The sequence below is a fragment of the Epinephelus fuscoguttatus genome, linkage group LG8 (genome assembly GCF_011397635.1).
Source record: "Epinephelus fuscoguttatus linkage group LG8, E.fuscoguttatus.final_Chr_v1".
Lineage (NCBI taxonomy): Eukaryota > Metazoa > Chordata > Actinopteri > Perciformes > Serranidae > Epinephelus > Epinephelus fuscoguttatus.
This window is the reverse complement of record NC_064759.1, coordinates 31,323,627-31,350,931: the sequence shown is the minus strand read 5'-3', so window position 1 is coordinate 31,350,931 and position 27,305 is coordinate 31,323,627. Positions and strand designations below refer to the sequence as shown.

At 40.9% G+C, this 27,305-nt stretch overlaps 2 protein-coding genes across 4 annotated transcripts in view; both read left to right on the top strand.

The window, feature by feature from the left end:
• The first annotated feature begins 8,812 nt into the window (after window positions 1-8,812).
• On the top strand, window positions 8,813-18,044 carry ncam3 (neural cell adhesion molecule 3). Of its 2 annotated transcripts, none has more exons than XM_049583527.1 (16): window positions 8,813-9,110; window positions 9,851-9,922; window positions 10,054-10,254; window positions 10,431-10,568; window positions 10,826-10,966; window positions 11,507-11,624; window positions 12,104-12,258; window positions 12,880-13,013; window positions 13,310-13,445; window positions 13,602-13,769; window positions 14,298-14,417; window positions 14,906-15,033; window positions 15,152-15,320; window positions 15,435-15,624; window positions 15,746-15,871; window positions 16,465-18,044. In XM_049583527.1, exons 1-16 carry the CDS (start codon window positions 9,044-9,046, stop codon window positions 16,505-16,507), a joined length of 2,106 nt encoding a protein of 701 aa, XP_049439484.1. In that variant the 5' UTR covers window positions 8,813-9,043; the 3' UTR covers window positions 16,508-18,044. The 2 variants fall into 2 exon arrangements, with proteins under 2 accessions (XP_049439484.1, XP_049439483.1); XM_049583526.1 differs by having other exon boundaries at window positions 10,823-10,966.
• Window positions 18,045-23,416: 5,372 nt separating this feature from the next.
• mroh1 (maestro heat-like repeat family member 1) overlaps window positions 23,417-27,305 on the top strand; it is a 31,830-nt gene continuing 27,941 nt past the window's right edge. For both annotated transcript variants that reach the window (XM_049583517.1, XM_049583516.1), the window contains exons 1-5: window positions 23,417-23,552; window positions 25,009-25,088; window positions 25,344-25,489; window positions 26,872-27,003; window positions 27,100-27,262. In XM_049583517.1, the coding sequence (XP_049439474.1) occupies window positions 25,067-25,088; window positions 25,344-25,489; window positions 26,872-27,003; window positions 27,100-27,262 (463 nt within the window). In that variant the 5' untranslated portion in view covers window positions 23,417-23,552; window positions 25,009-25,066. The remainder of the gene's footprint in view (window positions 23,553-25,008; window positions 25,089-25,343; window positions 25,490-26,871; window positions 27,004-27,099; window positions 27,263-27,305) is intronic.

Below are 27,305 nucleotides of genomic sequence, written 5' to 3'. Positions count from 1 at the left end.
TCACACACTGATTCTTTATTTATTACCACACTTACTTACATTTTTAAAACTCTTTTTCGAGGGGGGCTCCTCTCCTCCACTGAGTCCTGGCTCTTCCTCACTGGTGACAGGTTTCTTATTGGGGACATGCAGGTCAAGTTATCGAAGACCAATTCTCGTTCTTCTTCTTCCTCTTCTTCTGGACCTTCAGTGGTAGAATGGCTTTGCTGTGGTTCTTCCTTTTCAGTAGGTTCTTCTGCCTCTGGGTTCTGCTTGTTCTGTATTTGCGGTTCAACAGGCCTACTATCAGGCTTTTTGCCTCCCTGCAGGCTGAGGCCTCCTGGATTAGGCACTGATGTCTGTCTTTCGAACCTCTTTGACACCCCTTAGGCTTGTGCTGAATCCTGAATGTTAATGATATCTGTCTCCACCCTTGAAGGTAGCCTTGAAAAGCCAGAATTTTTGCTTATCCTGTGTGTGTGTGTGAGTGAGTGACTGTGGGAGTGTTTAAGAGAGAGGAGATTTACTGTATGTGTTTATATATAAAACATCTTTTCTTTTCCCCCCACCAACTCCCCAAGGCACCACTCCACAAAAGAAAAGGTTTCAGTCAACACTTAAGACTAAGATAAGACCTACTAACAAATAATTTGTAGTAATGCGGCATGGAGAGGCTACGTGCCAGTTTACCCAGCACTGTTTAGCTGAACCTCTACCTTGTCCCTTAGCGCTGCTGGCCCTGGTCTTACTCACTCCTTACATGTAAATGCACAAATGCACAGTATCTGTTGAGGCAAGTGAAACACTTCAACCTCCCGAACTCACAAGTTCCAAGAAAAAAAAAGTTCATTCATAAAATATACTTTTCCCCTCTCATTCTCTCAACAACAGGCAACTGACTGAAAATCCAGAGCACAAGAGCTTTTCAACACAGTCATTTTTAATGATGTCGGCTAAATGAGAGGCCGCATGTGTTTGGAAGAAAACATCCTTAACGGAAATTCTAGTAAAATATCATTTGCTGGAAACAGCTGGCTGCAGTGTTTGGACATGAATTCAGTCACTCATGTGATGGTATGCAAAATAAACTATAAGTCAAATAAACAGGCTCCATTCTGGTTGTTTGTATTGTTAAGCTCGTTAGGGTCAACAACTTCCCCTTCAGTTCAAAATGTCAGTGGACACTTGAACTGAAGTGCTCCATTGTAACAGAGGTTATTTATGTAGTCCTTTAGTAAAGTAGTAGTTTAGTAGTCAGTTGATTTTTAAATGGAAAACACATCTGATGTGAATCCTGCCTGAGCATGTCTGTGGGTCTACGTTCATCAGAGAGGAGGGATCGTGTGTGCACGTCCTGGCAAAAATACTCAGGTGTAAGACAAAGCGTACTTTGCTGCAGGTCACAGAGGAGTCATGTGTGCACTGCTGGCTCAAGATAAATAGTTTATTTCTCTTCTTGTCCTTGTAAGGCAGTGGTTTGATCTGTTGTTAGATCCAAACGTGCTCTAAATTCATGAGTCCGAGCACACATGCGTAGTTCCTAGACAAACTGACTACACACCAGTTTACCATCTGTCTTCCTACTATTGTTGTTGCTGAGTGTATTTTGAATTTTAGTGACGTGCAGCAACAATGACAGAAGCTGGCTTCAGATGACACGTTGATAATGGGCTGAATGTGTGAAGTCATGCAATGTAGAGTATAGTACTTCATAATTTCTTGACAAATGTCACAATATCCCTGCATTCCCAGTCCGTTCCTCTTTGCAATCAGACAACAGACCTGAAATGTTGTCACACATTACACATGTAAACAAAAGATTTAAAAATTAGGTCTAGATTTCAGCAGCAAACATTTTGTCAGACCGAGATTCTCAAACTATCCCTCATCCTCATGCTATGTGTATACTACCATTTCCTTTAGTTATAACACTTGATGTAAAAGGTTGTAATTCTTAAAATGTGCTCTGCAGTGCTTAGTTCTCACACTCTGATGGTTGCTGCAGGCTGAATTTTAATTGGAGCGATGGAACATCAGCGGCACATCTGCAGCTGGATCGGCCTGAGTGGCCTTAGATGTTTCGATGAAAGATCTGATGGCGACATTCAGGATTGTTTAGACTACCCAGCTGTTTGATGAAGGACATGGCTTTGGCTGAAAATTCATCTCTTTGAATAGTGCTATACTTTGTACCGCTCTGGCCTCTTAACAAAGTCCCTAAAATAATCCCTCATGCTTATCTTTCTGTGGGTACAGGATAATCAGCAAGGCACTGTGCCACTGACCGTGCCACAGACCTTGGTTCATATAGCCATACTTTTTCTTAGTTAAGTTCGTCCTGCCTGTTCACTGGGATTGACATTTAACTGATGTGAAATCACAGATTCTAAGCCAACGGACCCACGTTAAAGGACCGTCACCTGTCTGTGTCCTCCACTACAAGCTTGCTGTATGGAACAAGAGGCTGGAAATGAGGAGCACAGAGCAGGAAACAGTCCAGGTCATTCCCATTATCAACTAAAGGAATTGCAGAGGTCTGGCTGAACGGTGGTTCAGAATAGACACAACAGGGTGAAAACATGCACATACGGTGTACAAGTTGCAGTGTTTGTTTATTAGTTCATGTGACAACAATGGTTGGCGTAAACAGAGTTCTAGATGACCTGAGGGCGTATCTATTACTGTCCTCTCTGTGTATAAACACAAACTGGATAAATATAGCCAATAGCTGAATCACTTTCATATTGATAACAAAGAGAGAGCAGGGACAAGGGAAGCATTTCTTTTGTTTAGAATCCGGTCTGCTGCTATTTTAGCAACAGCGATGATGTGACGGATGAGAGGATCTGCGTGCAAGTAATAATCAGACCTTGGACTACTGCAATGCTAATTACAACTGCACTGTAGCGTGATTGAATTTACAATACCTGAAACAAGAGAGCGAGCAGTTAAGCTCAAAATCCCCATCACAGAACAGCTTACTACACCTAGATACCACATAGCTTGCCTGTGTTACACTGCTTTTCACAAGGCTTGCAAAAATTAACTGTTTGGTTGAAATAAGTCTCCCTGGAATTGTTCAACCATCTGTTTGCACTCTTTACCCATAAACTTGTAGGATTTGTGATTGGTGTTATGATGACATTTAACAATAAATTCCTTGGGTTCAGAATTAACCTGTCTGCAGATAAGACAGATCACTTTACCTGTCCCCTGAGATCTGACACAGTGAGAATTCATACATTTTTACTTGTCAATCATACAGTCCAGGGTGGCTTTTCCATTTCACTTCTACATCAGACTGCCCAGTTGTCTACCAAAATCACAAACTTTAGCTAAGAGCACTAGCAGCGATGACAGACTATAATTCCCATGACACCTGCACGGTATCACTCTTCACCTGTCAGATTTTTGTTAGGGGTGCGCAGTTTGATGAGGTAGCCAAGCAGAGTATTAAATGTAGGCTAATAAAAGAGCTGAAATGGACCATGTGATCAAAATGCATGTATTTCATGTCACATTATACAAATTGTTTCTGAGGGCCTCCATTGGCACACTGCTGCACTTTGAACAACTATGCTGTAGCAGAGCAGCACATGGGATTTCAGGTGGGACAGAGGGGACACAACCCCTTTAATATTTAGAACATGTGCTTTTGGACTATAAATTAACTGTAAGTTTAATACTTGTTTATTTAACTGGGTGACTGGCTATAGTTGTATATTAGTTGTAAATAAATTTGGGAATCTGTTGAAATAATATATGATTTAACAGAAGAAATTTAAGAAAGGGGTAGGGACACATAAGTTTTACTTCTACCTACTCCTTTTCATTGTCTTTTTCTTGTTTGTCTTTTTTATTGTGTTTTTTTTATTTTGGTTTGCAATAAATTAAGATATTCATTCATTTGTCCCCCTCAAATAAAACCATGGAAGTAGCAGAGGACTTTTATTGTGGCAAAATTAAAGACATTTACACGGTGTGACGTTTATAAATTATGGCATAAAATTTCACCAGGATGCTGAAAATTAAGTGTTTGATGTTTTCAAACTTTCTGTCAGAGGGCCGCCAAACCCCCTGTTTCATATGTGTGTGTGTCCCCTTAATGATATTTAAAAAACTATTTCCTGATTCTCTTTGGGAGCTAATTTCAATAAGATAATCTTGTGAAGAGAGCACATACTTTGAACATATTTTGCAACACACACATACATCAATTAACATTTAAATCAGCCAGTGTTATAGCCCTGCTCTTTAGTTTATGTCAACCGTACTTTCAGCTGGAGAGGACGTGTCTGGCATGAGGCACTACACACATAATCACACATACAAACATACGCACACAAACCATTCTGGTGTCACGTGTGCAGGCTAAGCACTGATTATTATCATAGTGTGTGCACTAAGTACTTCCTGCATCTTGATGTTGCAGTAATACTATAGTGACGTCATGTCGGCACTGTGCTGGGACCGATGGCATGATTTTTCTAATTTTGGCTGGTTTTGTGCTAGTATTTTAGTATTTAACTTTGACTTGAAATATTTCCTGTCCTGTTAGCATGAAAAATCTTAACTAAGTTGTTAGAAATTAGATACGTGGAAGCCCTGTGATGTGGATAAATGAGACAGTGACATAATTTGAGGATTAGTTCACAGGCTCCAATCATCAGCCATCATAAACCATATGAATCTGAGACTGTAAATCTCACTCCGCACATTTGTTAAGCACAATATTACAAAAAACACTGATATGAGTTCAGTCAAACTCAAAGGAACAATGTGTGTCTGTGTTCAGATTGACAACATCCTAATATTTTTTATTACATTTTACATATAATAACAGTATCATGTACATACATTCAAGCCAATCAGGACTTTTAGATGAGATTTAGTGATGTTATGTTATGTTATCTCCAAAAGTGGACAAACAATTGCTGAGATTTTTGTGTCCTGACTCCAGAAGATTTCATCTCTCAGGGTGAAAATAAAACCATAAAACAGTGAGGAAATAGTATAATGTTTTGTGCTTTAGAACTGTTTACTGAGTCAAGCTTATCTGCATAGCAAAGACACATGAGCACATACACATACAGGTCTATTTCATCAGCACAAAGGGAAGAGTGTGGGTGTGTGTTCTCCAGTCACGAGAGTCTGTGTCTGTCTCCCTCTCCTTCCTGCCTGTCTCGTCCTCGTGTCTTCAGCTGTCACTTCATTGTTTCTGTCTGTCTGTGTGCTACATGTCGCTGTATTTGTGTGTACATTGTTTTCGTCTGTATTATATTTACACAGACACAAAAATGTGTTATGTAAATGTATTATATTTTTACTACATACAATGTATTTTGTGTACAGTCTGTGTATTTGTCAACAGCATTGTAAAACAGAGACAGCACGCGTGTATTGTCCATATGCAAACAAGTTTCTGTGATACAGTAAAAACCCTGTTCATAAACAGATCAGACAAAAAAAACACCATATCATTAGGAAGACTATTATTTTACCTAAAACTGAACTAAAAAAACAGCAATAAATGTTTTCATAATTAAGGTTAGGTACAGGTTAGTCAGTTAAAGAACTTGCACTGCTCAAAAAAATTAAGGCAACACTTAATCATCATAGTGTAACACCAGGTCAGTTAAACTTCAGGGATATCAATCTGTCCGTTTAGGAAGCACAAGTGATTGTGAATCAGTTTCACCTGCTTTGGTGCAAATGAAAGAGACAACAGGTACAATGGAGAGACAAAAGCAAAACAACCTCCAAAAAGAGAATGGTTTTACATGCTCGACTGGCACTGGCCAGAGAACATCAGAATTGGCAGGTCCACTAGTGGTGCCTCATTCTTGTCACAGGATGAGAGTAGGTTCATATTGAGCACATGTGACAGGCGTCACATGTCAGTCTGAAGATGTCGTGGTGAACGTTATGCTGCCTGTATCATCATCCAGCATCACCGCTTTGGTGGTGGGTCACTGATGCTCTGGGGAGCAGCAGTACAACAGTAGTGATTGTCAGACCTTACGCTGGTGCAGTGGGCCCTGGGTTCCTCCTGGTGCAGGACAGTGCCCAGCCTCATGTGACCAGAGAGTGTAGGTAGTTCCTGGATGATAACAGCATTGATGCCATTGACTGGTCCTCTCGTTCCCCTGACCTGAATCCAAATGAGCACCTATGGCACGTTATGTATACACACTACTGTGTCGCAACATGAGTTGCTGTGATAAAATTCATACATGTTGGATCAGCCTGTGATTTCAATGTTTTACTTCTATCCAGAAACTGCAACTTCCGTAACTTTATCATCCTTAAGTCCATATTTTGTGTCTACATGTGTTTAAAGTGCATGACCATACATTTTCCTGTGAGCTGTATCAAAACGCACAAATGCACAGCAGCAGTTTGTTTCTGTTTCTAAACAGATCCAGTTTGCACGCCAACAGAGGACTGTTCACTGTATGGCTGCTGTACATAAGGCCTCAATCACTGTCACTGCTAGTTCCGTTTAAAAGCTTATTACAAAGGTTAAAATTGAAGAGCGTATATATAGCAATTGACCAAAGCACTTTGTAATGAACACTGATATCATTGTGTAAAGCCTCTGTGAGAAACTCTGGTCTCTGTTTCACTACATAAACATTTGCGTTGTTGTTGTTGAGCCTTGGCCATCGAGTGAAACAAAAGTTTTATCAATTGTAAGAGTTAACAAGAAAATGTGATATGATGTAGGGCGGCTGTCAGTGTGTGCCCACCCTTGGTAATGGACCTAATTTACTGCCCTCATTATGAGCACACTCTGTTCTAATGAGCCATAATAGCACCTACTGATAATCAACCTGATAGGTGGCCCCTTTGGACTCTACCCCTTTGATTGGCTGGCTGGACAGCAGCGTGGGGACACTGATAGGCTTTCAAAGGGGGGAGGTGGGAGGGGCAGGCTGGCTGTTAGCCAATAGAAGTGATTGGACCCAGAGGGCACTAACGCTACGTAGATGAAAGACCAGTGACGTAAGCTGTGTTTGGGTGTTTCTGCTAAGCTATTCATTTTGCTGACTTCTTTGCCCCATTCATGTTAAAACATGAAGCGTCAAATTTACAATAATGTTACATTAATGCCAACATAAACGATGGCTCTGTTCTATTCAAGTGTGCCAGTAGGCCATGACAGTATGACAGTGAGCCAACATGCACAATACCAGGATCCCAAAACTGAAACAGCTGCTTGGAATTAAACAATACCAGCATCGCAATGGCCTTGTAAGTCTGTGTGTGTGTGTGTGTGTGTGTGTGTGTGTGTGTGTGTGTGTGTGTGTGTGTGTCATCATGGCAGAATGTGGTCCTGGAGACACTTAATGTAGCAGGAACTGCTACAGGAGTGGCCCGAGTAGTTTGCCAGGTGTTTGTAACACGAAAGGGCGAGGGAACTCATTCCAGGCAAAGACCTGCCAAAGACCAAGGATCCACCAGAGATCTGCCTGGGCCCCATCCATCACGGAGGAATGGGAATTCCTTGGTGACTGAATGTCTGTCTCTGTGTTTGTCAGTCTCTCTGTCTGTGGAAAGATTTTGTCAAATGCACTTGCGTCACAACCGTGCAAGAAGCATTCACACACCCTCGCAGGTGTGTAATTGAGATCAAAAAGAAAGCTGAGTTTGAAGATGGGTGTGGTCCAAGCAAGAGGGCTGGAAGCAGGAGGATAAGAAGAGGGGAAGGGGCCATGGGCCCTCCACTTGACCCCCTGACCCCTGACCCATATTTGTTTTAAGTCACAGATCAATGAATTGTGGCCAGTGTGAACCCAACTCAAAATGTTGTCTAATTAATCGTATTATTTAGACCTGTGTTTTTCCTATTGTGACATGTCAAAAAGTTTGCTGTGGAAAAGGCCTATTGTTCTTGCTCGCTCAGTAGCATGGCTTGCGATGACAGTTAAACAGAGCAGAGCCATCGTTAGTGTTTGTAGTAACAGTGTGTTGTGTACACACCACTGACTTTAATCAGACTTTTACTTTTAAGTCTTCGAAGTCTACTTTGATGTGACTCCCTCTTGACTGCTTATACAAAAGCTTGTTTTTTAGCCCGATGATTAAAAGTACTAGTTGACAATTAACACCATTGAATTCAGTTTCTTTTGCAATCAGTGAGTATGGGCTGTTCTTCGAAGTTAAGAAAATGTTTTCTTTGTGGTAGAATGGGTGTCACTGATTTCAGTATCCTAAAGGATGTACGTTTTCAGGAAATGTGAATGGTGACAGTGTGGTGAATTTGGCATATTGTGTGTGCAGTTTGTTGCGTGTGCTTGAGAAGAATGTGACCCTTTTCAAAACGAGAGAGAAAAAAATGATGGAATGATAAAAATATCTTTCTCCATCTCTTCCTCCCCGAGGGGGGCTGCCTCCCTGCTTTCATCCGGTAGCCTGGGGGAAGTGAGAGAGTGAGACAGAGAGATAGTAAGGTGGATAGTGAGAGGGGGGGAGAGAGACAAAAAAAGGAGAGATAAAAACACACACACACACACACACACATATATATATATATATATATATGTATATATATATATATATATATATATGCATATAGAAAAATAAAGACAAAGGATAGGTAGAGATACATGTGAGTCAAAGGGGGGAGAAATAGGACATGAATGAGAGTGGGCCGGAAGTCATTCGGTACATCGCCTCCCAGAATGACCAACAGTAACTCTGTTGGGGTTAAAGAAGGACGGGAGAGCAATGTTTTTTCTCTCTCTCTCTCTCTCTCTCTGTCCCCCACCCCTTTCTCGTATCTTCTCATCTCCACTGCTCTTGTGGCCCTATATAACCTCTGACACAGACCCTCTCCCCAACAAAGGCTCCTTGTGTTTGGTGGAGAGGAACAGCAGGTGTCAGAGTGAAACAGAGTCAGATATATATTTCTTTGATTTTTTGTTAAGTTTGTACACTTAGTATTTGTGCACTCTGTCCATCTGAGCTGACTTGGAAAACCAAAACATTCAGACTCAACAGAAAAACCCGCAGCGTTTTGATTTGAAGTCATTCAGGATTTCCCATCAACAGCCAGGTGAACATGACGAACCAGTCGGCTCTTATCCTGAAGGTGGCCTTGCTGCTGCTGGTGCTGCTGCAGGGCACAGGTAAGATCTGTTGACACCATTAAAATTTTGGAACTACAGACAGTGTTGTAGTGATATATTTTGATACACAATGCATGGCTGAAGTATTGAGACTTGGAGCGAAAAGTAAGTTTATGTTGCTGTGTAAGCAGGGAATAATTACGGAAATAACCAATATCTGACTGTTTTTGTCCCAAATCTAAAGCCTCCATGTCTGTATAAACAAGGAAAATACAAGTTTCAGTTAGTTTCTGTCTGTTTAAACAGATTGAAAAAGATATGTAACATTCCCATAAACAGTTGACATCTTTCTGCAGCTGAAAAAGCTGATGAATTAAAGACTTTTTTTTAAAAAAAAAATTGTGTGCTATAAAATGTGATAAGGCACCTTAAAAGACCAACAAAATAATTACCTTGAAAAAAATGTGAAATGTAAATTGCAAATTAAAGCAACTCTTACATTATGGGATAAGTTTTGTTCATGTTTTCACATTAGATTATGGTGCATCAAACCTGCAAAAAAATGACAAATAGCAATAATCACTGCTCTGTGATGCTAAAGTTGGCTAGTTTAGCAACAATGTAGAATTTACAATGTTAAATGAATCCGTTGTGCCATCAACTTAAACTTTGCTCACCCGCAGAGCATCAGCTGGTGATACATAATTGTGTAATTGAGAATTACTGGGTTTGCCTCTAAATGTCTTGGTGAAAAGCAGAAACAGGTGCAAAAGAAAAACTCTTCTTCTCTCCTCTTCTAGATGCAAAGATGGAAATCATGACTAGTAAGCAAGATTTCCTCGTCGGAGAAGAAATCATTCTGGTGTGTAAAAGTGAGTCATTTCAGTTTCATTTAATGACTATTGAAACTTGTCTATTTGCATTCCATTTTCCAGTTTGAACCTAGAACCTTCAAAGTATTAACTTTCATTCTGTCTCTGCCCCCTCTGCTTATCTCGTCCAGTCCTGACTGGAGAAGGAGAAATGACATGGTTTAAGGATGGCACGGAAATTGATGATAGCGACATGGTGAAACATGTGGATGAAACCGTCTCTAAATTGGTCATTAAGAAGGCTACAATGAAAGATGCAGGCAGATATACCTGTATGTGTGACTTAAACAGCGGACCCATGGATGAAGCTCTGACACAGATTTATGTTTATGGTATGTACTGGTAGTTGTTGATGAACCTGTCTGGTGCAATAGAGCTTTATTTAGTTAAAGAATACAGATTAGTAACATTTGATTGGTAACATTGATAAACCAAACCTTCTTTTGATGATATTGTTCATTTGTATTGCATCAAAAGTAAGCATCCCAGTCTTCTTCTCTTTTGTCAGAGGCTCTTTCATTTGGAAGTACCCCCAGCTACCATGAGTTTCTGGAGGGCACAAATGGTTTGGTGCCATGCATGGTGACTGGCAAGCCAGTGGTGGATGTTCAGTGGCTCAGAAACAAAGAAGAAATCTCCACTAATGGTAGGAGCAGCACCCTGGGACACTTAAAGCTCTCCTGCAGTTTGAAGAATAATTTTATGATTTACACAAAACTTTACACATTGTGTAAACTGCAGCTGCAGTGGTGTGACTGAATTTTAGACTTTCATTCAGAAACATAACTTTCTTTTCTATCTTTCTGTTTGCCTGTCTTCACCTCTTTCCATCACTCTTTGTATCTTTTCCATCACTTGCTGTCTGTCTCTGCATTTCTGTGCTCCCATCTCCTACTTCAGCAGGAAAGCGTGTGCGTCAGCTGCCTGATAATACACTCCTCATTGAGAATGTGAAGAGAGAGGATGCTGGAACATACTATTGCCAGGCCCAGATCAGAGGAAGGCCCATCAATGAGCAACTCCCCATCTCTGTTGTCGTCAATGGTCAGTATATTTTTCACATCTAGACAGTGGTCAGTGGTTTGAAAGCTAATATATGACACAAAGTTCCACAGGTGTGGATTTCAGGGTAGAGCGGGGCACATGGCTCCCTCAGTATTTAGAACATGTGTATTTGTCTCCCTCAATAAAAATCATGACAGTAGCAGAGGACTTTTATTTTGAAAAAATGAAAGACATGAACTCCATTGATGCAGAAAATGTACAAATTGGTGCACAAAAAATAACCAGAATGCAGGAAATATTTGATTTTCAAGCACTTGTGAGGGAGGGACCCCAGACCACCTGTTTCATGAGCCCCCCCCCAACTGTTGAAATGAAACCTACACCCTTGTAACGTTCCTTTCTTTCTTGCAGAACCTGTGTGTAGCATAACACAATGGCACTTATCCATTATGGTTAGCTATGCCTTACTGGCTAGGCACAAACAAATTTAGCATTTTACTTCGAGTTTTAATTATGCCATGACAAATCTGACGTGTAAATGAAGCATCATTTTAAATAAAATACATGTCCCTCCTGCAGTTTTTCCATCTGTGCGTCTGAGAGAAGAAGTGAAAAAAGTGATGGCCGGACCAGAAGCCAATGTTTCGTTGCTGTGTTTAGTAGACGGTGTACCAAAACCCAACATCACCTGGACCATGTAAGTCCTCGCTGACAGAAAGTTGGTCACATCTTTTTAGCATCTCCATAAAAGGCACAATATGCATGAGTGTACTGATAATGTACACATATAATGTGGATGTTATTTAGTACCAGTAGTTGCTCTGTTAGCAGTTTTACATTGCACTTCATTGCTTTCCTTCATGTCAGCTGACTTTTCCTACACTTTTTTAAATTATAACCTTGTTTGGGACAATCAACCATCAGTAAATTAACTGGGTCATGTTGTGTGAATATTTACACCAGTGCCCTCCACTCTCAGTATTGCTACTGTAGCATGACATCTGGTGTGCCAGTGGTTGGAGCAGTGTGCACGTGTGTCCAAAAAACATTTCCTTATCAGCTTTGTTAATGGTCTGTGGCATCATCTCTCCCTTCTCCTCATTTTGAATCCATGTGAATAACAAATCCTTACAGTATTACTCACTGTGTTTTTCACTCTGCCTGTCTCCCTCCCAGGCCTGTAGCATATGACCCTTCACATCATCAGTTTAACTCAGACCGCAGCCAGCTGACCATACGGTCTGTTGCCCGGGTCGACTATGGAGAGTACATGTGCACCGCCACCAACAAGATATCTGAGAGCAGTGCTACTATTTTGCTTCATGTTTTTGGTTAGTTCAATTTTATTTTTTACACCTCTGAGACTGATAGCTCCATTAGCTCACTGAAACACGACAACCGGGACAATAATATAACAAGCGTGTGAAAGTGCCGCCACTCTTACTGCTGCTACACCCTTGTATCCAATGGTTAAAAACAAGGGGCACGTTGAATCGCAAAATGGTGTGTGTCTCTTTGTTATTGTTTCCGGGTTGAACAACACGTTTCTTTGAATCAGTGTAAAATGGGCTTTGAAGTCCTTTTTTTCTCTTGTTGGGTGGGTGTGTCATAGATGTTAACCAATAAGCAGCAACATATATAGAAACCAAATTCTACTTTATTTCATACCTGCTTTGGCAGTGAAAATGTATATTTCTTGTGCCAATAAAGCCCCTTTGAATTTAACTGAATTAAGAGACACACAATGGGGTGATCAACACACCACCGTTTCTGTTTAAATAGCTGTTTGGCTAAATTTGGCTACAATCAAAAGGTCGAGTCTGAGCAGGTGCAGGTATTTAGTGGTGATGAGTGCTAAGAATGATATTATGAATGAACCTGTTGTTCAACCATTTTGACATATGTACTTCATCCTGTTGCACTATGGTGACATTTAACACGTTTCATTTCAGAGGCCCCAGAGGTGTTTGTGTCAGCAGAGCAGCAGAGTGTATCAATGGGTGAGCGTGTATCTGTGTCCTGTAACGTCTCAGGCCATCCTCAGCCTGAGCTGCACTGGCTCAACAAGAACAATGGACGCACACTGGTAAGCGTATATGGGCACATAACACACGCTTACATACACATGCACATACACACAACGTCAGCTGTGTCACAATAAAATTGACACAGTCAGCCTATATGTAAAACATAGTCCTTGCCCATTTTAATCAACAACTTAACAACAAATTAACAACTGTATAAGCTCTGTGACTAGACAAACACTCGCTATCCAACTCACTGACATATTTGCAGTGTGTTGACTTTTAACAGCGACTCCAAAGACAATACATCTGAGCATTTCCAAATTTGTTTGATCCAATCTGTTCCTTCCTCTGGTAGGACTCCACCACCGGTCGAGTCCGCGTCGTTGATGGTGTGTTGGTGATTGATGAGGTAGTGCCCTCTGATGGTGGACTGTATTCCTGCATGGCTGTCAGCATCTCTGGAAATGCATCCAGAGACATTGCAATACACAGTAAGAGTTTATGTCTATCTTTGTGTTTAAGAAAGAAAAGTTCAGTGAAGGAAAAGTAGATTTAATCTTTACCTATCTGCATACCTCTGACATACTTTTGACAATTTTTTCTCTCTCTCTTCCCTCCTCCACTCTGACCTGCCTCCTTGTACACAGCCCAGCCTGGTCCACCTCACTACCTGTCAGTCTCACCTGGACCAACATCAGTCATCTTCTCCCTCAAAACCGCACCCATCGATGGAGGGACACCAATCACAAGTTTTGTCCTGCAGTGGAGGCAAAGTGCAGCAGAACAGTGGAAGGAGATCGCAGTCCCAACTTCAGGTAAAATAATGGCTCTTCAGAGAAGCTTTGCAGTTGTGTATCATGACTATCAGGAGAAAATCAGTTAGTGAATCATTTATACTTTAAACTGCTCACACCATAAACATTATTCTGTCTTAAAGGTCCTGTGTGTGGGATTTAGGGGCATCTATTGGCAGAAATGGTATATAAAACTATGTTTTCATCAGTGTATAAACACCTGAAAATAAGAATTTGTTGTGTTTTTGTTGTCTTAGAATGAGTTGTTTATGTCTAAATACAGAGCAGGATTTCTCCCATATTGTTTCTACAGGAGCCCAGAACAGACAAACTGAACACTGGCTCTAGATAGGACCATTCATGTTTTCACTTTTTTGCATTGAAAATCATAGTTCTCCTTCATGCTTGCCACACATGAGAAGGTTCAGTTCTGTAACCTCACCACTAGATGCCTCTACATACTACACACTAGACCTTTAAAATACCCAAATGACATTTAATTGTGCACAGTAGCTAATGTAGTATCTTTCTGTGTGTTTGCTTTTGTAGGTCCTCTAACTCTCACCAACCTCAAGCCATACACATTGTACACAGTGCGTCTGGCTGCCTTGAATGCCATGGGAGTGGGACAGTTCTCAGAAACAAACACCGTCCGCACCCAGGGAATACGTAAGTGCTATCAACACATCGGCAACATACACTGACAACACACACCATATCAATGTTTCATGCTACGTGTGCAGCTTTAACTGTATATGCAGCATTTGTGTGTCCATATTTTGTGTTTACGCATTTAAATTAATGTATAGTGTGTGTAAATATTCATTTATGCTAGTGTATGTGGTATATACAGTACAAGGCATTTCCTCCTCATCTACCATCACTCATTTTTCTTGTTCATCTTTCATGCTGCCATCATCATAACATTCCCATGACATCATCATCCGCTGCCCGATGCTCATTAATGCTGCTGATGACACCATGTAATCCACTGTCATCCATCCACAGAGGGTAAAGACCACACACTTATCTACTAAACAATAAAAAAATTACTGACATGCTCAGCTAATCTGTATTTAGCCTATATGAATAAAGATAAGGTGTTAGTTATTATTCATAACTCTTATAAGTGGATGTGTCCTGTCTGTGCTCTGTAGGTGAACCAGACAGTCCAGTGTTGTCGTCCAGTGAGATGAAAGTAGAGGGCAACTCCATCTTCATCCCTCTTAAACAGCTTGATGATGGTGGAACTCCTCTGCTGCGCTTTGACATGCGATACAGACAGGTAAGAGACGGTATAAGTTTGTCTCTCGTTCTCAGTGAATTATTCTTCATAGGTCCTTTTGTTTTTCTTATTGTTATCCTTTGATCTTCTCCTATGCTGTCTCTTTATACTCTCTCAGGATAAAGAGGGGATTGAGTGGAAAAATGAGGAGCTGCCATCCGATGCTGACTCTATCTCCCTTCAAGACCTGTCCTACGGCTCAGACTATCAACTGGAACTCAAAGCCATCAATGCTAATGGTTCCTCTATCCCTGCCAGGTTCAACTTCACCATCGCAGCACAGCCTGGTATGTGGCTTCCCATGCCCTAACCCAAATCCAAAACCAAAATTCACCGAGAAAAACATGTTTCTTGCAACAACAAAGACGTTTATTTCACCTTGACTTTTTTATCTCTCCCAGTGAGCAACCGCATGACCAAAGGCAGCGTGATTGGCATCGTCATGGTGATCTTCTTGGTGGTATTCCTGGTGGTAGATGTCACCTGCTGCTACAGAAATCGCTGCGGCCTGCTCATGTCCATCGTGAAACTCTTTGGACAGAAAGTCCCAGGCCTCAAAATGTTTGAAGACGGAGAGGTAGCCACCAATGGGTGAGTAGGTGCTACAGAAGTCTGCGAGAGTATATCCATGCAACATGAATATTTTAACAAAATAGCTTATTTTTGTCTGTCATCAAGTTGCCATCATCATATTTCTTTTGTGTGTCTGCAGAGAAGTGAAGCTGAAGGGTATAACAACTCCAAGAGCCAGTGTGCATGATGCAGGGGTTCAGACACTCACTAGGGACGGGCAGCTTGCAGAGGTCACCTGCGACAAAGCCCCCCTCACCAAACACGAGTATGTTCATTCACTCTCATATACAGCAAACCTACTTATTGAAGAAAACAGCTTTGTGTGTTTAAATACTTGTCCAATACAATACTCCATCCATAGACAACTGCAGGAATGAATAATGACCAAAGTCTAAGCTTCCATAAACATTTCTCTAAAGTCTGTGCCTGCCCCTCATATGCAGAGCTGATGGCTACATTAATAAAAGTAAAAATGTGCCATGGAACAGAAGAGTTATTGAAATCGCTGTTGTTGATTTGCAGCCCATTATAAGCAAATGTGATGGTCTTGTGAATGGATTTTGATTGGCTGTCAATCATTCATGAAATAGCTTGGAAAGAGATTCCAGTGTCACCGCGGTCATTTCAGTTTTGGTATGGACTCTACCATCCACTTGAGTTAGTGGGATTTTTATAAACTATATTTTTATAATTATAGCTACTGTTATAATTATCCTTCAGCCTTGTGTGTTTGTCTTATGGCTATTTCTGCTCATTTAGTCTGTCACATGAAGATAAAATGTATACCACAGAGTAAATGATTGAACTTTTGCGTTTTTTAAATCAACATCTCACTGATGATTTATTTCTTTCCTACAGGAAAAAACTGTCAGGCAGAGACCTGCACTTTGACGATGCATGAGACCAGACACCAGAGAAACAGTAAAGTAATAATGTAAAGACAAGAAGATATCAAACAATCACTGAGTCTTAATAACTGAGTCAGAACAGTCAGCGATCCTTACCTTCAATACAACTTCCATGGGAAAGGTCAATCATTACTGACAGGCTGCAGGAAAAAAACTGATGTTGCTGAGGTTTATTTAAACTGATCTGTTTCAGACGTCTGTGCTGTTGGAGTGAGAGGACAGTGGGCTGAAAATCAGCTCGCATAAAGACTGACACAGACGTCATTCATTCATTCATTCATTCATTCATCTTCTAACCGCTTCATCCTCTTGAGGGTCGCGGGGGGGCTGGAGCCTATCCCAGCTACATCGGGCGAGAGGCAGGGTACACCCTGGACAGGTCACAGACGTCATTTTTTTTGTAATTTTTTTTTTTTGTTTTTTTTTTTTTTTGTTCTGTGTGCTCTGATGGAGGTTAGGTCAAAAGACAAATTTTACATTACAATTTTACAAAAATTCATTTTACAGCGTAATTTTGATGTCTTGTGTTTTACAGGGTAATATTACTAGTGTTATAAATTTAGCTTCAAATATTTTCTAAAAGTCACAACAAATGTTTACCTTCAGCCTTTTGAATGTTGTGCACAGACACAAGATCTTATTTTATATTTACTCTTTGGTAAATGTACCATGGATATCCTGTGTAATGCGCTGAAGAATTCTGTTTTTTACCTATATGTATATATTTTTTATTGTTTTTAATGTTTTTATTAACATGCAACGTGGCTGCTCTCCTGATGGTAATATAAGACTAAACATCTTATACTTTCAGATGAAATAACACTGTATCCTGATACTGACCTGTATTTTGAACCATTTAAAGGACATTTCAGCTTAAACTAAACTTGCCTAACTTTTATTTAATTATCATAAACTAATATTTATTGTTTTTAAACCATACATGAGAGATATTTATCACGAGAGGCTTTGAACTTGAGGCCATATTTGATTTTGTAATCAGCTCTATAAGAACTTTTTCTTTTTTAATTCTCAGCACCTAATTCACGGGAGCATGTAATTAAAAGCAGCTTTTATTATGAGAACCTTCTTTGATGTACCTGTAATAATAGGTGTCATGTAAAACATATATACACCCAAACAAAGTTGACCACTGCTGTAAGTTATTCTGGACCTATTGTCAAATTGAAATTTACAGTAAGTAAACATGTTCAGAGGTGCTGTATGTGACTCTGGAGAAAGACAGATGATTCTTGAGTCTCATTCCCAGAGTGTCAGATACTGACGTTGTTATTTGTCAGCCTAGACTTGACAATCATCCATCTTTCTCCAGAGTTACACACAGCACCTTTCAAGTGAAAATGTTTCAGGTCAAATATTTAACTTGCTATGCCGTCTTTCATGTTTTCAAGTGACCTGACCGTCTTATTGAAGTGTTATGATATTGTTGTAATATTGCATTGAACACTGTACATGGCTGTACATACACATGCTGTTACATCTTTTTGTTCGATAAAAACTTGGACTGTAAAAGAGCTTCATGTCTTTTGTGCTCACAAAATAAATCTTTGTTTTCTCATTTTAATAGCATCTCTGTCACAAACAGTAAAAGCATGAACACAGAATGGTCTTTCATGGCTGAAAAAATCAGAACTACCATCTGTTCAGAGAGCCATGAAAAGAAGAGATTACACTGAAGACTGAATTCATCATACAGGTTTCTAAAATCAACAGAAACTAGATCTGTGGGGAGGTATACCCAGGTCCAAGCACCCAACACCTTTACATTTTAACACAGAATTTACAATCACACCCACTGTGACAGGTTTTCAAAGGAGTTTAGATTTTTTTTCTCCTTTTCAACTCTTGTATTTTTCCCAACTGATGTACAGAGTTTTAAGAGTTTTAATCTTTTTTTAAAGACATACAACAATACAAATATTTTTAGGGCTTTTATGCCTTTACTTGATTGGACAGTTCTTGTAGCGTGGGGGGAGGGGGGTAGAGAATGACATGCAGCAAAGGGCCGTAGGTTGGAATCAAATCTGAGGCCGCTGCAGCAAGGACAAGGCCTTTGTACATGGGCCACCTACTCTACCAGGTGAGCTAATGGGCACCCTAGGTATACTCTTTCAAATGGCTTGAAAAAGTGCTTTGGTTATGCTAGGTGGATGGGAAACAACAGGTGTCTGCATGTCAGTGTGATACTGAGTTATAGACATTTGAGGTTAATCTAGCAAATTTAATGGAGATTTTTACTCTCTATCAGATAAACATTTGACCATTCTGTACAGCCGTGCTGAAAACAAAAGTAATCAAACCCAACTGAAAAACTGTGGAGGTGTGAGTTTGGGTTTTGCAGGCTCGGTGTCCTGCCGCTGCGGACACGATGAGCCAATCGGCTCTCATCCTGAAAAAAGAAAATCTAGCTTCTGCTGCTAAATGTGTACAGCACAGGTAAGACTTTAGCAGCAAATACAGTGTTGTAACCATATTTGGTGATATACATCATTGAGCTAAAATGTTGAGCTGTCATCCCTGGCAAAATTGGCTGGTCTTCTGAAGTATAAGCATGTAAGCATTTCCATGTCTGTATAAACAAGGAAAGCACTGGTTTCACTTGATTTCTGCATGTTTAAACAGCAGAGAAACCATATTAAAATCAGTTCTACTGCATCAATGATGGTGAGTCAGCTGCTGAACACCACTCAGTCCTCAAGCTGTCTCATGTGTTTAGCAACACCAGGAAACAATGAGCAAAAACAGGAATTCAAGAGGTGAACCTGATCTGACAGATGTAATACTGAACAATGATGACTTTGATGAATGATAGTGACAAAAAGGCTTGGCCTCTTCCATACGCTCTTCCCCGGGTACTGTGAGCTCCAGCATAATCAGTTGTCTGGTGGAGTCTGAGACAATGATTATGTCTGGACGAAGCCATGTTGGTGTTATTCGGGCTGGGAGCTGTTTTCCAAGATCCAGTTCCAGTTTCCAGCCAGGGGCGGTGGTGAGGGGCCAGCCTCTGCTCTGGGTTGTATGTGGGGCTTCTCTCTGGCTTTGAGGAACATGTTGGTCTTTGGCTTGTGGTGGCCCTTGATGGTGTCAATAGCAGTGGCAATGCTTTCAGCAACTGCCCTAAGTACCTGGTCGTAGCACCAGCGATGCGCCCGTCTCCAGGGGCTTTTGGGCAGTTGCTAAGGAGATGTTCCAGGTTTCCCCTTCCTGGGCAAGGGGAGCAGGAGGATGTTTCACTTTTGCCCCAGACATGGACGTCTTCAGGACTTGGTAGGACGTCATAAACAGCTTGGACTTTAAACCTGGTGTGATGGAAGTCTGCTTTCCAGATGTTGGGCCACGTGATCTTCCGTTGATATGGATATTCCACTATCAGGCTATCTGCATTTTCTCTCTTGAAGAATATGAGAGCTTTCGGGACACTCTCCAAAAATGAAATTCCTTAAGTTTTGACAAAATAATCTTTATTACCTTTACTCTCCCAGGTGTCTGAAGACAGACACACTGACTCTTATATGCAGCTGACGAACTATAACACTCCTGTTTTATAAAACAGATGGACATATATGAAGCCTGAGTTCAGTGCACACAAAAAGCATATGAATGCACTGGTGTAGCTTTGGGTGACTGGAAACCTGCACTGTATTATTAACATAAAAGAGATGCTGCCAGTCTTTTGGCTTGTTTTGCTACAGAGATCTCATAATCTATCAAATTAAGACTGATGCTGTGCCATTCATCAAAAGTAGTTCTCATAAAAAATTTATTCTTTGTACACCCTATGAAAACTGTCACCCAAAGGTTCAAGCTTTCTTTGTGAATACCCAAGGGTTAATTTGTTTTGCAGATGGGAAATTCAGCATTCCAAAACAAGACATCACAGGAATACAGATTTGAAGAAGCAGTGTGTAAGATATTTGGGGGATTTAGGGGGACTTAGCGGTGAAGATTGCTGATTGCAACCAGCTGAAACTTGTTTGAATTCCTTCAGTCTTCATTGTTCCAGAGGTTTTTACTGGGAGCCAGATTATCCCCATAGGAATCTTCCTCTTCAAAACAAACAGACCAGGCTATTAAAAACAATAAAAACACTCAATAAAACATTTTCACTTCACAAATCAATGTTTCTCTTATGCTTTTCAAGTTGTCACTGACAGGCCGCTAGCTCAGCACCTTCTAATGTGTGCTCATCTTTTTTCTCTAATAACATAAGAGCTACATGTTCAGGAGGTTTTTGGAGCCAAATTATCTGCAAAAGTCTCCTCCTCTTCAAAACAAACACACCCAGTGATTTACAGCAATAAAAGCAGTGATTAAAGCAGTTCATGTTAGAATAACAGTGTCTCTCCAATGATGCTGGCCGCAGGGGTCTGCTAACTACTTTGGCTGAAGCGAAAATAAAAAAACACAGTAACACCAATGTTAGGTTTGTCCGTTTTGGGCTACTGTAGAAACATGGCGGTGCAACATTGCGATCTCCATGGCAGAGGACCCACTCTCTATGTAGATATAAACAGCTCATTGTAAGGTAACAAAAACACAATGATTCTCATGTTCAGGTGATTACACACTAAAGAAAAGATTTTTATATATTAGAAATTGTATCAAATTTCTGCCAATATATTCCCCAAATTACTACACTGGACCTTTAAAGGACATTAAAACAAGTACCATGTAGTATCCATTCATATCTCTGTGTGTAAATGAGTGTTGATGGTGGGGTGGGCCTTGTGTGTACATTTAGGTCATTGTGCCTTTAATGGTTCTTGGGGATCAAAGTGATAAACCAGGACTCTGAAACTGAGGGCGGCTGAAACAAACTCTGTGAGAACCTCCATGTGATTCCAGTGTAAACAAAATGTAAACATGCAGAATCGGTCCAGACAGAATTGTTTCATTTCAGACCTTTCACCTGGTTTCACAACTGTTCATGAGAGACGCAGTGCGTCAGGAAAATGACTTCAGGAGCAAATCCAACAACCCTGGATACCAACAAGTGAGCCAGGCAGCTTAGTGAATGCAAGATAGCAAACAAGGCTCCAGGTACCCAGGAAGAGGTGCTGAAAGCTCACCTCCAAACTGCAGAGCAGCACATTGCCTGTCAGGAGGAAAAGATAAATGAGCTTGCCACCAGGCTCGAGACAGAGATGAAAGAGAACAAGGTCTTGCAGAAACAGGTGGAAGATTTGATCAATGAGCTCTGGAGAGACGGAGCTGAGAGACAGCATGAGCAGGACCTGAAAACTAGACTTGAGCAACAGACCTCAGCCAACCAAGAGCTGACCACTAAGCTCAAAGAAAGAAAAAGAGGCGAGTAAGGCTCTCCAGGCAGAAATTGCCATGCTCAAAGAAGAGATAAAGGAACAGCAGGAGAAGACCCTGGTTGCTTTAATGGTCAAACTCCTGGTAGAAGAGGAGGTCTGTGTGGACGGTCAAGCAATTAATTTTTTTGTCACATATCATATGAATACAGTTTCAGTGAAATGAAATTTGTAAATTCCATCAGTTTGCACATTTAAAACATAGTAGTAATAATAATAAACATGAGTAGGCAGGGGGATCCTTCTGACCCGAGGGTAGAAGCTCTTTCTGACTCTCTCAGTGCTAGCTGGGTGTATTTGGTACTTTCATCCTGACCTCAACAGGGAGAAAAGGCTTTTATCCTGGTGTTGGAATCTGTAATGATTTTCCTGTCCTTATTTTGCATGTCCCGTAGAAAAAAAAGAACAATTCACAGTAGAAAAGATTCTGCCACTTCTTTGATGTGAGGCGGAGATGGAACAAAGGCAGTAGTCCACATCCATCTGAGACTCCTACACCACAGCAACACAGCACCTTCCCGTCTCAGTAACAGTAACAGAGTGCAGGGTGGCACGGAGGCTCAGTGATCAGCACGGAGGCCTCACAGAAAGACCCAGCTGAACTCTTTCTGTGTGGAGTCTGCATGTTCCTCCCCATGTCTGTGTGGGTTTCCCCCAAAGATGTTGGCTTTCTCCTACACACCAATGACATGGAGAAAACTGTAAATATGAATAACTGCCCCCAATTATTCAGCATGCAATAAAGAGACAATAAAAAGCATGTTAAAATTAAAGCTCAGTCTGTGTTGTTGTGTTTCTTGGTAGTTAGCCTAGTTGTATAGTTGTGTTATTAAGTGGTACTACAGCTAACACTGTATACTGAGTGTTACAGGACAGCTGGACAGTTGGAGACAAACTTTGGATAGTATACACCAGATATGCCCATCTTCACCTGCAGCAGATGTCACGCACACACCTTTATGTATTTTGGGTTTGGGGGTCCTCTTTTGTAAAGTGCTTTCACACACTGGGCCATGCGTCACACATCGGGACGATGATGGAACTGAAGACGAGGACACGTCTCCCATAATAGCCGGTGGCAGAGGACATTTATTTTGCTATAATTTCTAATAACTGCGACTCACAGACAAGACTGTGCCGCTAGCCAAGAAGGTGACGGCAGTACTCAAAAGCAATAATTGCAATCTGCCATGAAACAGAAATAAGATTCAGCAACTATGTACAGATGAAGCAGAAGTACCATGACATTTTCACTAACAACTGATGAAAGAAAGCACAAAATATCATAAAAATCACCAGAATGAAGGAAATTCAGTACTTAATGCTCAAAACTTTAAGTCATGCAAACATGAGACGCACATACCACGAGAAAAATGAATTTGATAACGAGGTAAAGTCTTGCATAACAGTCTCTATAAAGCAGTCTTGTGCTTCAGTACAACAGTGACAGTGTGCGTAGATGTTGAGTAGCAGTTCTATGTGCCTCAGTGCTGTGTCACTGACTCTTTGGCCCCGCCCCCTGCCTGATACGTTCCTGCTGACTCGTAGCACATGACCAGGCGTGTTTACACCTGCAGTGACAGAAAGACATACAGCGCCAACACTGACTGTGCCACTGACAGGGGCGCCTATTGTTTAAACCGAGATAAGAAGCCTAATTGTCGTGAGAGGTCATTGTATAGCGGTCGCCCACTGGGACTCGGTAAGTTAGCCTCGTTAGCAAGGCTGTTGTTTTCCTCCCGTCAGTGATGTGAGGACGCTGTCGGCTCTTCCGTAGCAGCTGCTGCTAGATTAGCATGCTAGCGTGTGTCAGTGGGTTAGCTCGCTGCTGCAGCATCACCACCCAGGCTGGTTAAAGCCAGAAATTCAGTAATGACGCCAGCTACAAAGAGCCTGACGCTCAGGGTTTAACCCGGCTAACATTGTAACATTTTTTGCTTTTAATGTCATCTGTACGTAGCTTCCTAATCTCAGAAGTTACTGTTAGCTAATTCGTGTTGGATTCAGTTGGTGGTTGTCATAGTAGCTACAGAGGTGGCCTGGGCAGGTAGCTAAAGCGAAAGAAACTCATGTGACAAGTAGATATTAAAGCAGGTTCAGGTAATCCAGATAGAATGCAAATGTTTTTGGTTGGCGAGAATAATGTTGTCTTAATATTAGCCTTATTGAGGCTGCTATAGAGGTCTGTGTGTCAGCTGTATCCCATCATGCCTGTCATGTTAATTAACTGCTGGGTCTGTGTCAGTCATGTGAATGAGAGAAACTGAATGAAGCTAAAAGAAGACTGTCTTCAGAGAGCTCCTGTGTTCTGACGTGACAACCAAATCACTTATTTGCACCTGGCATGAGGGGGATGTACATTTTTAATATATTCAGTGAACTGTGATACTGTACTTACTTTGTCTTGGAGCCACTTTTGCTGATTGAAAGGAGACCAAGGGCTAGTCATTAAACAAACATTATTAATATTTATCAGTATATTTAATAAGGGATCTGCCTGTTTTCAACCTTTCACCATTTGCTGTTCCCACTCATCTTCACCAAGAAGTAAATCCAGCGGCAGCATCCCTGCACAAGTCAGGTGTATGTTGGGGTATTTCTAGGGTTTGAGGACATTCAGAGCCGTACATCTGTCCAGGAGGCCATGGGATCCTCCCCCTGTGGCACAAGAAGTATTTCCCCATATAACAGATCACTGTTATAAAAGGGAAGTCTGATTCATGGAGGTTTTATACTAGAAAAATAATGTAAGTGTATCTGACATCATCACATCATAAAGTCTATGGGCCAAGCGAGAGAAACACTACTGCGTGTATTCAGTAGTTTTCCCACGCTGTGGGAATAAACCCGGGAGCTATACATTTTTACAATTTATACATCTACAGATTCTTCAATGGACTTTTTTTTAAATAAACAAGCTCTGTTTTGATTGACTTTTCATGCTCTCTCCTTATTTACATTCAAAGTACAAAAAATTGAATTGGTTTATTTTCATGGTGAATTAGAAAATAGTTGGTGGCTTCAGAGCTCCCTATCTGGCCCACAGGCAGGAAGTTAAGTATTAATGCTGTAGGACCTTGACTTACTGCCAAGATATATGACATTAATATTCACTTTATATTCACATTTTATATTTTGTTCCTGAATCTGTACCCCAGGTGGGAAGCTACATCCTTGGCCTCAGGCTCCAGGAAGCCAGCCCTCTTGGTGTCCACCATGGAGGAATCGGATGTGGAACGTGAGCTCTCCTCTCCTCTCCTCTCCTCTCCTCTCCTCTTTCCATCAACTTCTTTAATGTTTGCCGCAATTCAGCTACAGTAATCCATTTGTTCTGTTTGACACAGTTCTGAATGCCAGGCCATGCATATTTTCCCCCAGATTTTCCAGTTTTGCAGCACAGCTGTCTCAAACTTTGTCTTTCCATTTGTATTTACTCAGTTTCCCTCTTCTTCCTTCTCAGATTTGTCACTGTTCTGTTGTGTTTGCCCTCTAGAGGTGACCCTGGCGCTACTAGATGCGGCCACTGATAAAGACGCAGCGGTCCAGGAACAGGTCAGAAAGTCTATGTTGACCCTGGGAAAACAGCAGCCAGACAGAGTGTTAGCCATGTGCCAGGACTACCTCCTTAAACACCCAAAGGTAAAAAAAAATAAAATAAAATAAAATAAAACATCAGGAAACATCTTTGTTACACTGTATGTCTAACACCTCTCAGGTAGTCAGCCTCAGGCCTGCATAAGAGAAAGCTGGAATGAATTATCAGTATTCCTGCCACAGACATGATCTTTAGCCCTTGTCAGACATGCCAGACATGACTACATGAGCATGACTTCCATTAACTTGGCTTTTAGTGCTGGTGTTACTTTTAGTGTTGTGTCAAAACAGCTCACAGTTACATATAGTGAGTGCTGAATGCTGTGACTGGACAGTGCAATCATACTGTATAATAACAGTACAATAATACTGTACACATTAAGTGGAAGCTGCATAAGAAGCCCCCACACATTTGAGTGAAAGATTGGTACTTCTGTGATGGAAATGTCTATAGTTTTGAAAAAGATTTGTCTTGACTTAAGTAACCACTGCTAACAGTAGTCTGCTGCTAATCTGTTAAATCTGATCACATTTAAAAGGCCTCTCAGAGCCCCCAGCATGTGATTTAGTTTCATGTATGTACATGATGTAAAGACTGAAACAAGTAGTGATATGTCTGTTGCTGTCCAAGAGGGTTCAGGTTTTACAGATGGCAGTCAAGCAGGATGAATCATTACTGATTCATCTTGTGACTACTTTCTCTCTTATTTTCTCTCTCAATCAATTATCAGTTTACCAATGAAATGTGAGAAAATGTTGAAAATGTCCATCACAGTTCCCTTAAGTTAGACCAACAGTGTAAGCCGAACGTTTTGTCAATTTAACTGATAGAAAATGGACTGTAGTACCATTAAAGTTGGGTGCCGAACTGGGTACTAAACTAGACACAAACACACACAGGCAGTGAAATTAGAAAAGAGCAGAAGAACAGAATTTCGTTAGAAATAGGAAAGAATAGAATCAGACTAAAAGACTTTCTTGAATGTGGCCTCATGTTTAACTGGAATATATCCTTCAAATACAGATCTTTATTTTTTTCTTGCAGCAAATTTGCTCCTCAGAAATCTCACCATAGAGCTTGTTATTAGTTTGTTTCTGTATGATGCTGCAACATGCTATCATACTGTCACAGCCCCTGACTTGGTGATTATCAGATGTTGGTGTCATTACACTGAGGAAACATCTTGGGAAACATCAGTGACATAATAGTCCTACAGCGGATGTTTATTGAGATGTGCTGTATCATATTTCACTTTGCCTGTGTTAAAGCCAAATGCAGACATTTTACTGCAGATAAATGAATGCTGTGTCATTTATTAGCATTCCATTGGTTTTGATACTGTAATTTAAATGCGCTCTTTTTGTTATTTGCGTCATCCTTCTCTTGTCTCGTTTTTCTTCATCTTCCTCACCTCGTCTTTCTCTAGTTGGTCGTGAGCCACAGAGTTGTGATTCTTCAGACTATTGAGCTGATTGTGGGTTGCAGGATAGAGGAGATAAGTTACCCCAGAATAAAGAGTATCATCACCTTGGCCTCAGATGAGATGACGCGATCAAAGGTAAAGTATGAGATTTTAATCATTCATTTTTTTATGTTTCTTGCAAAATGCAGATGATAAATGATGTTTCTTTCTCCATCTTCTTGGTTCACTCAGGAGGTCATCCCTGATTGGCAGCAGGCAGCCAGTAATATCTTGGTTGCCGTGGGTAACAAGCACATCAATGACATCATGGAGGAGATACTTAGCAAGTTTCAGCCAGGGCTCCTTCCTCACTTCTTTGTGGTCCAGACACTAGCAAACCTTTCAGACTCCAACGGTAAGCAAATATTTACACACACAAGTTCAAAGAAACATCACAA

Bases quoted from the DNA above. Each gene is read 5' to 3' on its own strand.
- ncam3 (XM_049583526.1), top strand. From the start codon at position 9,044: ATGACGAACCAGTCGGCTCTTATCCTGAAGGTGGCCTTGCTGCTGCTG. The intron at 10,569-10,822 runs GTAGGAGCAGCA...CTCCTACTTCAG, and splicing joins AGAAGAAATCTCCACTAATG to CAGGAAAGCGTGTGCGTCAG. The intron at 12,259-12,879 runs GTTAGTTCAATT...GTTTCATTTCAG, and splicing joins TATTTTGCTTCATGTTTTTG to AGGCCCCAGAGGTGTTTGTG.